Source organism: Eufriesea mexicana, unplaced genomic scaffold (assembly GCF_001483705.2).
Source record: "Eufriesea mexicana isolate 0111107269 unplaced genomic scaffold, ASM148370v2 scaffold10239, whole genome shotgun sequence".
Classification (NCBI taxonomy): Eukaryota; Metazoa; Arthropoda; class Insecta; order Hymenoptera; family Apidae; genus Eufriesea; species Eufriesea mexicana.
Window position 1 is genome coordinate 63,034 of NW_016917908.1, and position 12,959 is coordinate 75,992.

Below are 12,959 nucleotides of genomic sequence, written 5' to 3' on the forward strand. Positions count from 1 at the left end.
ATTAACGAATTGGAATCTATTTATCGATATTCGCTAATTGATATTTATTAGTTCATCAGAATTTCTTTGTCAATACTTGCTGCTTATAATTGAAATCTTTTGGTTAATTTTCATAAATTAATATTACTCGTTAATCAATTAGAATTCTTCCATTGTATTTGCTAATAATTCATCGAGCAGTCGAAATTTCTTCGTTAACGTTCACTATTCGATATTCATGGATCAATCGGAGGAGAATTCCTTCCTCGACATTTCATTCTCTAACCACGATGTCGCGTTTCAAGAAAAACTCCCGAGGACTCGGGCGCATCGCGAGAGAGGGCTGAAATTAAAACGATAGTCATCAGCATATCACTCCTCCAAAGGAATTCAATTAAAAACGAGTACACCGAAGCAGCGTAATCTGGGCCACTGAATTCTCCATTCATTTGGATTCCGCCAGAGAAAGCCATAAGCAACCACCCCCCGGACATTCATATCATTCCGATCGTAAAACTCGGTCTTACTAAAGGGAGAGGTTCCCTTCCATAGACGTGACTCGACTGGAACGACTTCTTGTTCTGTTTCTGCATTTCCCGAGCCTTCATCTTCATCTTCGATGTTCTTACCATTTCTCTTCTCATTGTCTCCTTCCATTTCTCCTCGTCTTTTTATTTATTTATTTACTCCCTTTAAATGTTATTCCGACGATGACGAACGAACTTACGAAGCGCCTGGACTCCGGCTCACTTGAAAATATACTAACTTACGGTGTCCACATTTGTCGATATGGTTCGTCGCCTCGAATTCCTCCCTGCACGCACATTTGTTCTTCTTTGGTTCGCAGTAAGAGCCGGTGAAACCGCATTCGCGATCGACCACGCAGTCGTCGCCGAATTTTTTCGTCCCCCTCTCGGTTAAGTCTGCAACAAATTTTGAGAACGAATTAAGTTAAGTTATTTTTAAACGATATAGGAATTTTATTTTCGAGAAAAAAGTGGCTCAAATTTCTTTCTCCTTTAATTTAAATCTCATCTCGATCAGTCATTGGGCTTTTCCAAATTTATCTGAATAATTTTTGTTTCTATCGTGTAACAATTATCTTTATTTAATTACCATATCTCGCGTAATTAGTGTAATATTCGTAGGTACTCTATTTATCCGCGTGGAATCTCTTTCGCCCACTTCGAGCGAAGTACCTAGATATTCCCAGGAGATATTTGGTCACGCCCACTTGAAGGCTTGCGTATCTATGCACTCTTCTTTCAATCTCAAGCGCATCTTTAGCAATTAGAATGCACCCACTCGTTTTAATTACGCTAAATACTCACTTCCGTATCACAATGATCAAAATATATGAAACATCCCTTGAAAATTTTTGGAACGACATTTCTTTTCCTAGCCCTTTCTCAAGTAACTCAACTCTTTCTTAATTTATATTATTTTTCACATTCAACTGTTCACGTTTAATTGTTATCCTTATATAAATGGAAATATTTAACTTATTTATTTTAACTTCTATCGAAATTGGAGGAAATTCGAAAATTTGTTAGAACGGAATGAAACCGGTGATATATAAGATTCATGAAACAAATTTATCGAATATTCCCATATCGAAATACATGGGGTGGTTCGGAGTGGGAAGAATATAAAGTTACTCGCACCTTAGAGTTTCTACGTATGAATAATTTGGCCAAGACGATGCAATCAGGTATTGAATTTCTACCGATAAATCGCTTCCAAGACCAACGACGGATACAGATCCTGCAACCGAACCGTAATTCAGCCCCTACGCTCTAAGCAAATATATCATCCGCAGTGTTTCCAACCCCCTATCGGCCATCCGCATGACGAAGCGCTTCGCTCTGGTTTTCGTGATTGTGCCGCAGGTGCCGCGGGTATTTACATTTTACGATTCCATTCGTTAATATTTGCAGTCGGCTGTGAAGTTAATTCCGCTGGAGCAACATGCGTGACAATCTATTAATTACGAATAAATACGCACGAAGGGAGTTTGCTTGCGGATTGGAAACACGTCTCTGTATACGTTATTTTTGCCAGACAAATCGAAAATCGTGCAATTCTCATATCAGAAGCGGTAGCAATAGGGGAAGAATTAATTTAGAAGAGAAATAGTGATAGCAAAAGAGTTAATTAAAAATCTCCCAATTTCTTTCGAATTCTAAATATTCCTAGAGTATTAATTTAGTAATTAATTTAATATAGGCTAGTATAGGGTAGTTAGAGTATTAATTTAGTAATCGTGAATTTATATTTCATTTTGTACTTTTAAAGTCAACGACACGTGATTTTAGAATTCAATATAAAAATTTCCATTGATATATTTTTTGTAGTATTAGTATTATCGACGCTATTAAAAATGTTATTCCGCATTTTTTACCGTACAATATTTTATTAAAAAGTTTTAATTAAAAGATTAAAAGATTTAGAATTTTCCCCTGTAGTTAATATAATTCCTGAAATAGGAATAAACTCGTCGTTCCATTAATTTTAATGTCAGAAATAATATTTTTGCAGTCTGAATTTGGCCTTTTATTTCCTTTTAACGCACGATGCAACGTAAACCAGTGGTGAAGGAATTTGCAGAACACTTTTGTGTGGTGACCGTGGGTATCGGTTATGCATTCTACGCAGTTTCCGTGGTTCGCGGTTTCGCAACGAGTTCATCCCTCTTTCAACATTAATCCGAGTGCAACCACGATTTTAATTAAATCAAACATGTGCTCCTTACTCGGTAACTACACATTAAACAGCGATACAGCACATGCAACCCGTATCATTCCCTAATATCACGAATGTACGATTCGCTAAATTCTGAAAATTCTCGACTTCGCTTGAATTTTAATCAGACAATTCCGAAGATCGCGAACCTTGGTTTACAATTTTAACAAAATTACCAATGACAAGGGAAAACGTGAGAATTTAATATTCATAGTTTCCCTTCCAAAAGGATGATTTCAAATGCTTTACTTTATTATACAAATTAGAAACTAGGGTGTTAAAATAATATAAGTCAATGTACAAGCTACGTATACGAGATGAATTATATCTGCCAACTAAACTCAATTAAAATAAATTTCGACTTCAGGTGCTCCACTCGAAGCGTGAACCAATTAAATTTGATCAACTGACCGAATAACGACGACGTCGAAATTTATCCACCACCCTGTCACAGGTTCCACCAAATATCGATGAAGTCGAATTTTAATCAACACGTAATCGCAAGTGTCATCAAGCTGCGGTAGAGAAAAATTTCAAGCACTACCTAATCCCCAATTTCACGAAATTCTTTGTAGAGTAGAATGTTAACCATCATACATGTATATATATCGAAACTTAATTAACATAATCCCAAATTTAACAGTACAATAACGGAGTCGAATGTTAATCAACGCATATTCGCAAGTTCTACCAACTACCGATAGACTAACAAGAAATTTTAACCACCACACCATCGCAAGTTCCACAGGATAACGATATAATCGAATTTTGACCAGTGAGAAGTAACAAGGTCCATTTCTGGGGCCTCGAACTGCCAATATTTACCAGGCTATTTCCCAAAGTAATCCGTTTTCATCGACGGAGCTGCTATCGCTAAGTTCACTCAATTAACATTTAAGAAACGCGACTATTAACGTACTTAGTTCCCTGTCCGTGCAATTAACACCCTTCTTCGAGTGTGCTCGTCGAGGTTCAACAGACCGACGAGGCGTTGGAGAATTCGAGGGCCGACGCCGCAAAGATGGCGAGGCCTGTGGGCAAAGTCAAGGAAGCAATCCTTTTTTCCAAGGCAAAGAGACCAGGCTTGATTACTGCATTGTCGTCACATAATAGCACTTCTCTCGGATACGATCGTATTCAACGGACCGACTTCACGCTTGGAGTACACCTCGATGGCGATTTAGGAGGATGCATCCTGGTCTCGAGGCGACGACAGCGCGAAACGAATCGTAAAAATAACTCCACTCTCTCGCCCGTTTCTCCGAAGCTTATTTCAAACTTCTTCGAATTAGTCTCTGGGGTATAAAGCTGGTATACGAGAAGACGAATCGTTCCGGGGGAAGCGGATTAAGATTGGTGAGAAGTTATGGGGTGTTTCGCGTGCTCGATTTCGTATTCGGTCGGAAGTATTTGCTACGTTTCTGTCGGTTTCTTGAAATATAAGGGGAGTAAACGTTACTGTTTCGTTTTACTGGGTATTTTCGTGTTACAGACCCGGAGATGGGTGTCGGCTGTGAATGTTTTGGGTTGCTGACTGAACTTCGAGTGGCGGAGGAACGGAGTACTCGAGAGTAGAGTACGAATGGAGAATATACGGCTACTAAAGGTTTGGGTGGTGACGTGAGGTGAACGAATGTGCCCTGGAAATGTCTAGCTAGTTTGTCTCGATGGAGTGAAAGAAATTGTAAAATAGTGAAAGAATATGGGAGTAGTGTGTGGTTGCTTCGTGCCTCAGGATCTCTTGGAAATTTTCTTTATAAACTAACATGATCTAGAGCTATGATTCGTGACTCTCAAAGATAAAAAGAATAGAAGAGGGTATCGAAGAAATATACTATTTACTATCTCAAAATAAAAATTAGTAAAAGGAAGATTATTCGAATAATGATCAACATGTTACAAAAAATGTGTTGTAAAAAATTACAAAAGTGAATTTTATCTACAAAATGAATTTATAATATCTGCCTAACAAAAAGTCTCGAGAACTCGAGAGTTCCACTTGTCTGAAAATTTTATCAAAGAGAAAGTTAAAGAGGAGGGTTGCTTTCGCGGCACAAATAAACATATGGGTATCTTTATCGAGTTGTGTTTCTTTTGTAGAGAAAGAACGAACTCAGAGACGCGATTTTTCCGCGATACGCCCAGGACACACGCGGCCATGAAAAGAGGAGATTTCGTCTCGGATTTAGGATACGGTACAATAGAGGGTAGTTCCCTTCCCTTAGAGGGTGGCCATATTGTAGAACGACGCGAAGGTGTACAGGCGTACCTGGCAGAAAATCTAATAAGCTCCAAGAGAAATTGCCTGACTCTGTGATACGTGCATTTAGGACGAACATCCTTGCTGGTTGTGTTGTGAAAGGGTACCTTTTAAATTCGCTCGGCAACCTTTTATATTCATTTTTAAGCCTGCCATTATATATCCTCTTCTTTTTCTAAATTTAACTCGCGTTACCACTGCAAATTAGCCAAACTTCAAGCAAAACTCTTTAAAATTTCGCTCGTATTGTCTTTATCTGCGATGTCAATTTGGATTGAATCCTTTTTCCGTCAGACATTACTATCAACGTGATTGATCTAAGGAAAGTTCAAGTTTTCGCAGAAATTCACGGTACCAACTCGAATTTATCAACGCTAAATTATCGAATAATAACTCAGGATCTAATTTGGGACTGAAACTTACTTCACTTCACTGGAAATCCCCGTAGTTACAAACAGTAACTAGCTCTACCAAACCGCTGACAAGTGACGTCGCCATCACAGTGGCAGTTCATCATCAATCGAGGCCATCGGTGGGTACATCAATTTACAACCTCGCTATATCTCTCGCACCGACTATATTTTCTTCTCCCATTTTTTTCAGCTCCATTCATAACTATCGCAGTTTATCACGGACGTTCAGCGGCAACATTCGAGCCAGAACGAGATTTTTCCCGAACTGATTAACAAAGGTACGCAAAGGACAATCGATCAGAAGGCCTCTCTTTTGCCAGGTGTATTCGTGCGAGAGGGCGAGAGATAGGATAACTGCGAGGGGAAACAGTGCTGGTACGTGTACAGATGGACTCGTGGATGATGTAGAGCCGGGAACACGTAAAGCCTGCATACAAAACGAGCGAACGTAGCGGTCACGACACTATCGGTATCCCGTAGATATCTCAAACAACGAGAAAGGTGCGTGCAAAGTGCCTTCGTGATATCATCGGGACGCCGCGACGGCGCCGGCCTCAATGGTAAACGATAACCTCGGCGCAGGGATACTATGGCGTTGTGTCTCGTAATTAATACCCCGTTAACCTAATGTTAAGCCCGCTGTCCGCGATGTAATTTCGCAATTTAAATCTCTCCTCGCTATCGAGATAGCGCGGTATTGCCGATTACGTTCGGTGTATTGTCATCCGGCGATAAACGAGTATGACAAGGTTGAACGCTGATTTTCGTGTAGGCTGGGGACAAAGAGGCTCAACCATTGTATCCCAACGTTCATTGTTGCAACCTAGTAGTAATTTTTAACGCGCGAGACATCGGGTGTTCGATTGAAATGATCGAGACTTAAGATCGGATCGGTAAAATTGTAAAATTGCTGCAGGAAATGTATCGCTGAATAACGCATTGTTGTTCGCCATTTTTGTGTACCTTATTATGCTAATATTTATAGACGGAGTAGCATTCCAACTGTTTGGCAACAGCTTGGACATTGGAAGAGACTGAGACGTTAGGGGTTTCTAAAAAGCTTGCTGCTAAAATTGGCAAGGAATGCAGAATTCTAAAAATAGAGTCTACCACGATGTGAGGTACGTTTGAAATAATGCACGACAATGAAGTATTATTTATGTTGCTATAGAAAATCGTGGAACTACTCCGCCCACCACGAACGCTAGACACAGTAGACCCATTACTTCGCTCGTAGCAAATTCAGTGATAACACTTTTACACGACAACGGACTAGCAGATGGCAGTCGTCGACTGTATCTTTGGCATCGTTTATCTTGACAATGGATCTATCTTCCGACGTCGTGTCGGTACACCGTCCCATTTCGTTTTATCTTCACCGATCACTCTCATAAAAGCTAGCTTACTCTGACAATGTGTGTCCTCCACGTTCGACTAGTCCAAGCGATTACACGTACAATTTCCGAGATTCATGTTGGTATTTCACGACCAGGGGCTCAAAGGTGGTCATTAAAATTGATATCCGTTCGTTAAACTTCTAGCTTCTGCGCGGATTACGTTCGGAATAAGATTCCAGCTGCTTTGGGAATAAAACCAGGAAGTTTTCCGCATAATTCCCTGGGACCAGACGACTTTTCGTGTGGTCGACCTCCTTCGTTACCGATACGGGAAGACGTGACCCGTAACTACCCAAGATTTCTCTGACTCTGCGGCTCTGTACTTTTCATTCATTCCACCGAGCGAAATAAGACCGTTTCCATTGCAGAGAAGTAGAATGAGGCAGGTTGAGGACGGACGGTCTTCCGCTCGCGCAGTCTGTTTAAGTTCCCGAGATATACCCAAGAAGACGATCAACTGCGACATTTCTCTGGTCCTTTTATTCCTGCTTATTGTCCATTAACACTTTGCGATGAAATTCCGTGGCATCGTTCCGCCATGCAATTTTATACCGCTACCTTTTAGCGAAACAGGGAATAGTCCACTAATCTTCCTTCTTTTCCTCGCGTTATAGATTCTTTTTAAACAAAATTCCTTTCCAAAGAACGGGGGAGAAATTGGATTTATAATTAAGATTTAATTCTTCCTTCCTGGCAGTTGATTTTTACGATTCTTCCCCTTTTCTGTCTGAAAATATTAAAATTAGATATTGCGAAGTCGCGGAATTTTTTAATTTAATTTTTTTGTCTTTAATTTATTTCATCAGACAATAGCGAAGCTATTTTAAAATATAAGCTATTACAGAATTCTATGCAAGATCAACTTCTCCCAAAATGGAAGGCTGTTTGTAATTATTCTCGTGATCAGAAAACTTCCAACGACGAGTATTACATTTTCTAAAACTTCAACAATACCATACAAATTATGCTCTTCGTGAGGGAAACTTTTGCCAATTCGTTATACCTTCGATCGTGTACTCTTCAATTTCCATCCCGTGTTATTTCCACTGCAGACCAGATTTTCGTTGCTTCTCTCAAAGCTCTTCTCAAAATTCCATAATTTTTGATCAATTTGAATAAATTCAAAGTACGATCTAAATCGAGAGAAGACGGATTAAGCTTCAATTAGGATTAAACTTCGCTACGATGTCTCTCCCCTAGAGCTATCATTTTAAAAGCTCGCTCGTTCTCGTATCTCACTTTCTTCCTCGCGATATCGTCACGAACATTGAAAATTCCTACATTAATGAGATTTCGTATCGTGTTGTGTCAGACAATCAGCGTCGCTTATCAAACGCTGAACAAAAAGAAAACGGATAGAGCCTGGTCGAAACGGTTCTCCATCGAGGAGGAACCCGACGCCGGGAGCGCACGGCGTCTTGCAATTTCCGCTTTGAAACAACTACGTAAAACGGCGTCAGAGTAAAACGTGCAAACTCGAAGGCTCGAACTTCAAAGAAACTAGCTATTCGCGCATAATTGCGTGGTCAGTTAACGATCTGTCCTCCTTGCTACGACCTGAAAAAAAAGAAAGAGAGAGAGGAGTAAGGGGGTAGAGAGCGAAGGGGAGAAAGGTAGTGGTGACCGCGCTGCAAGAACTGCTCGGTGACTCCCAGTAAAAATGGCGACTCTTGGGTCAATCTACGCGTTGAAAGTGGGTCACTTTGCAATGGCACACTGCCAACGCTCTCACGTGCGAGCCGTCCCACGCCTGCTGCAGTCTGAAACTGGCAACCACCTTCGGACAGGGGCGGCCCAACAGGGTTGTAAGTCAGGTGACTATTTGAAAGGTGATGGCTGGCTGATTTGGATCGTAATATAGAAATTTTCTTACTTTCCTCGTTGCTGTGGTGATATTATCGTAAAATTTCAGAATTTCGCGATAAATTCTGAAACCAGCTTCGGAATACCACCTGAATGCCACCTTCGCACAGGGGCGGCTTAACAGGGTTGTAAGTCAGGTGACTATCTGAAAGGTGACGTCTGGCTGATTCGGATCGTAATACAGAAATTTTCTTACTTTCCTCGTTGTTGTGACAATATTATCGTAAAATTTCAGAATTTTGCGATTACTTTTTAACCGTTGTTTCTCTATCTTCCTGTTCTTTAATTCCTCCTTTATTTTGTTATCCGATTATTTCTGGTATTTTACTATTATTTCGCAATTATTTCAATTATTTAATTGCTCCTAATATTTTCTCATTGCTTTGTAATTTTCTTACTCCAAATTGCATAAACAGAAGGCGCAGGAATAGTTGTAATTCGGAAGCAAATACTTGAGAAATTAGATAAGATGTTTCGTTCGTTGATAAATTGGATAAATACAATTTTGGTACGAACTCGATGTAAGAGATGCGAAATTTTGCTTGAAGAAGGAATGGTAGGGGATCCTCGAATTTCTTGAAGAGCTTCATTCATAAAGAAGGAGATGTGTTATGTCTTGCGCGTCTTCAAACCGTGCAATTTTCGTACGTAACAAGTTATTTTACACAAGACGTGATTCAGAAATTATTCATAGTGTAAGATAGTGCACTGTATATATATCTTTCTCTTTAAATTATGCTTGCTATATTTAGCTTAATTACAAAATCGTGCTATGTATAATACCGACTAATGGCTGACATAGTCTACTTTAAAATGCCTGACCAATAACTGGTCTATTCTACTTCATCTATATCTGACCAATGCCCTCTCCACTGCCTGAGCTATACTACTTATTTTTATATTCCGGCCAATGCTCGACCTATACTACTTAAATTGTATCTGACCAATGTCCGACGTGTATTTCTTGATTTTATTTCTGATGCTCGATATATACTACATCATTTTTGAAGTAATATTCCTATACTGCTAATAATTCGATTTAGAAATTAACTGGGCTCTGTGATACAATCTAGTTAGTTCGTGCATGATCTTAATGAATCAGTCGAGCATGAAAGTGAGTCAGTTATATTTAAAACGCGTAATAAAAAAGTACCTCTGGATTTCAAAACGTCAATTGCTTGTTTGTTTCTTGATTGCTTAAGCGGAAGGTCCATATTACATTTTTTCTACTCGGAATTCTCGTTTTTTAACACGTATATGTAGAATGTTATTTTTAGTCAGGGTTAAATTTCTTTCGCTCCTTTAAACGGCTTCAATAATCATGCAAGGATGCAAGCGGTAAGGGTAAAGGTCTAACTGCATCGAGAGCGATAATGGAAGGGGTAAAGAGCACTTGAAATATCGTTATTTTATTTTTCACTCTTGTCATATCCCCATAGTCTCTCTTCTATCAAAAATGTCAAATTTCTTTCAATAAATCCATCCTAATTTTTCCTTACAAAATTTTCCAAATTCACAGTCACCTGCAAAAGTTGTACTTGCATAAAATACCAGACTCACGAGAAAGATCTGAAAGTTTCTCTCATTTTTTGGGAAAAAAAATAAAAATTTCATCAGATTCGCTCTTAACGTGATAAATTATGAAGAGGAAGCGTCGCGACGTTCAAGAGATATCACGAAGAGCAGAAAGCATTTTCTCCTTGTGAGAAGCATCTGAAGCGAAATCTTCGTCCGTTTTTAACACTTTCCGCCTTTATCTCGTCTCTTCTTTCAAGTCAACAATGAGAACCCGTGAAACGAAGAAGCTCGCGCTCCTCGTATCAGCGTTCCACAGCCTCCGTCACGTCTTTCGAATAATTCGAACGATTTCCAGCAAACGTAACGCGGCAAATAATTCCTGCTCGTCCATTCGGGCTGAAATGCCAGAAGAGGAAATCCATCATTTCCAGCGGATTGTTCGATAATTCAACTTGGACACCGTTTCGAAAGCAGGGCGTGAAATATTAGTTGCAAAATCGGGCCATTCGCGAGGATATACAATGGGAGTATATTTAAACGGAGTCCCGATCGAGCCTTAAATTATATTAAATCGAGAACGACGTCGCTCGACTCGTAAAGTATAAAAATATTCCATCACGATTTCATAGAGATAGCCAGCCTTCAGATGAATATCTGAAGCTCGAACATGAACTTTATTGGCCATACGCACGCGACTCGAGCCGCCATTTTATGATATACAGCAGTTTCTATTTTAATAATTGTCCCTCCCTCGAGGCGCACTGTTATTAAGTATTTTTATCATATCCCGACCATTCAGCGTTATCAGTTATCGGAATAGTTTGAGGAGTAAGAATCGAACTCTCGTCTTCGAGCACTTCGAGCAGCCTTTTGTATTATCTCACGATGAGATGTGGTTAGATCCATTGTGTCGAGCCAATGTACGAACCAATCGTGTCTTCGGATCAATGTGACGAGTTTGTATCGGAGGTTCATTGAAATCTTTCAGTTCGATTACTTTTATATATCTACGTACGTTTCAGAGGAACCTGTGACTGAATCTTTTCCATAGTTTATCAACGACCATTATCGTTTCTACACCTGACACAGTCTGACCATTTCCCTTTTAATTTTTCATCCTTCGATTCACCATGTTCGATTGTTGAAAACGAAACTTCCTTCTTGGTTTCTTAATATTCCGCTTCTCTCCGGTGCATCATCCGCTGAAATGTATAAATAAAACGTAAGATACAAATTCTTTACCACACATTTTTCGTACGAATAATTCGGATGCTTTTTACCGCAACGCGAGAATCGGAAATAAGTATAATTCCCCGATGGGCATTGACGCACCACGAACGAATTCTAAATTTACTCGGTGTTCTCTTTCTCCTTGAAATATCCGCCGGTAAAGGCATAATTTACGTCTCCCTGGGGAAAAGAAAATTCCACGTACGGAAAGATCATCGAGCATTTAGTGTCTGGCCGTTCTCGCCTATTACGGTGCGATAAATTCGCGACCATGTACAGGAAGTTAAAAGAAACATGGTCGTTTGCAGATTCATTTTTATTACCGCGTTAAGCTATACACCGTCTTCCCTATTCCTTTTTATTTTTTCTTTTTACTCGAGATGAGAGAAGATTTGTTTAATGTATTTTAAATGAGATTTATGGATTTTAACATTAGAGGTTGCGAGGCTAATGCATATTTAAATATAACATACTCGGGTAACAATAATTAAAATGGTATTATAAAAATAAATAGGTATACATAATCACGATTTTATCTCGATATAAATGAACAGTAATTTCCTCGGGAGTAGCTGCACGTTTCCAGTAACAGCGAAGATAAAAACTTTGATAGCAATCGTTTCGAACAGTTTGGAACTTCTGGTATTAAGCGAAAAAGTTTAGAAATTAAATATGTTATAATTTATGGCTCAACATCGTAATAAAAGAAATTATTGCGAAATGACGAGAATGAAATGATTATAAAATACCAGGGATAAAATTGTAATTTACGAGCAATAAAGATGCTCGAGATATCAAGAAATCGAGAAGTTTAAACATCAAAAGATGGAAATGAACCTATCGAAAAATACTTGGAACAAGCGCATTCACCGAGTACTTTCCTACCCCAGATATCCCGGGAATATAGGTCTCGTGAAACTTGAAAGTGAATTTTATATTATTGTTCCTTAGCGTTATTAGGAATTGCGTTGGACAGGAAAGTAGGTGTTGATTTGCATAACAGACGATGCATTTACATAGTGTACTCTACTTCGAAAACTCGTGCACGTCGTGCAAATTTCACCGGAATTTTTCCCTTCTTTCCAGTTGCTCTCATGATTCATTTGGAAAAAAACCCAAAACAACATTCGCGTAACATTTTCATGCCTCAGCCTACACTTTCCCAATCTTTTTAGCGTTAATACAGGCCATTCCGATATATCGTAAATCAACTATGAATCAACCTAATTCCTCGTGATATACGATCCTACGACCTTACGATTAGATTCGAAGAATAACGATACCCCATTCAGCGACCCTTCTCCAACCCCATGTGGGAGCAGGTGACTGGAGAAATAATAGACAGTCTAATAGAGAATTGACTTTCAGATACGTTTCACTGAAAACCAATTATTTAACGTGAAAAAACTCGTAACAGTACTGTAGAATATTATACATATAAATGCTCTTGGCCATTTCGTTTTCACCTGTTATCTCATTTATGCATTTCTTTCTTTGCTCGTATATTCATTCCTAAACCTCTTTGCAATAAAACGAAATTTACGATAGACACTCTTT

General features: G+C 39.2%; 1 protein-coding gene across 2 annotated transcripts in view; it reads right to left on the reverse strand.

Moving 5' to 3' along the window:
* The window catches only part of jus (EB domain-containing julius seizure protein), a 43,025-nt gene that overhangs the window by 10,163 nt on the left and 19,903 nt on the right, over positions 1-12,959 (reverse strand). For both annotated transcript variants that reach the window (XM_017908204.1, XM_017908206.1), the window contains one exon: positions 750-902. In XM_017908204.1, the coding sequence (XP_017763693.1) occupies positions 750-902 (153 nt within the window). The remainder of the gene's footprint in view (positions 1-749; positions 903-12,959) is intronic.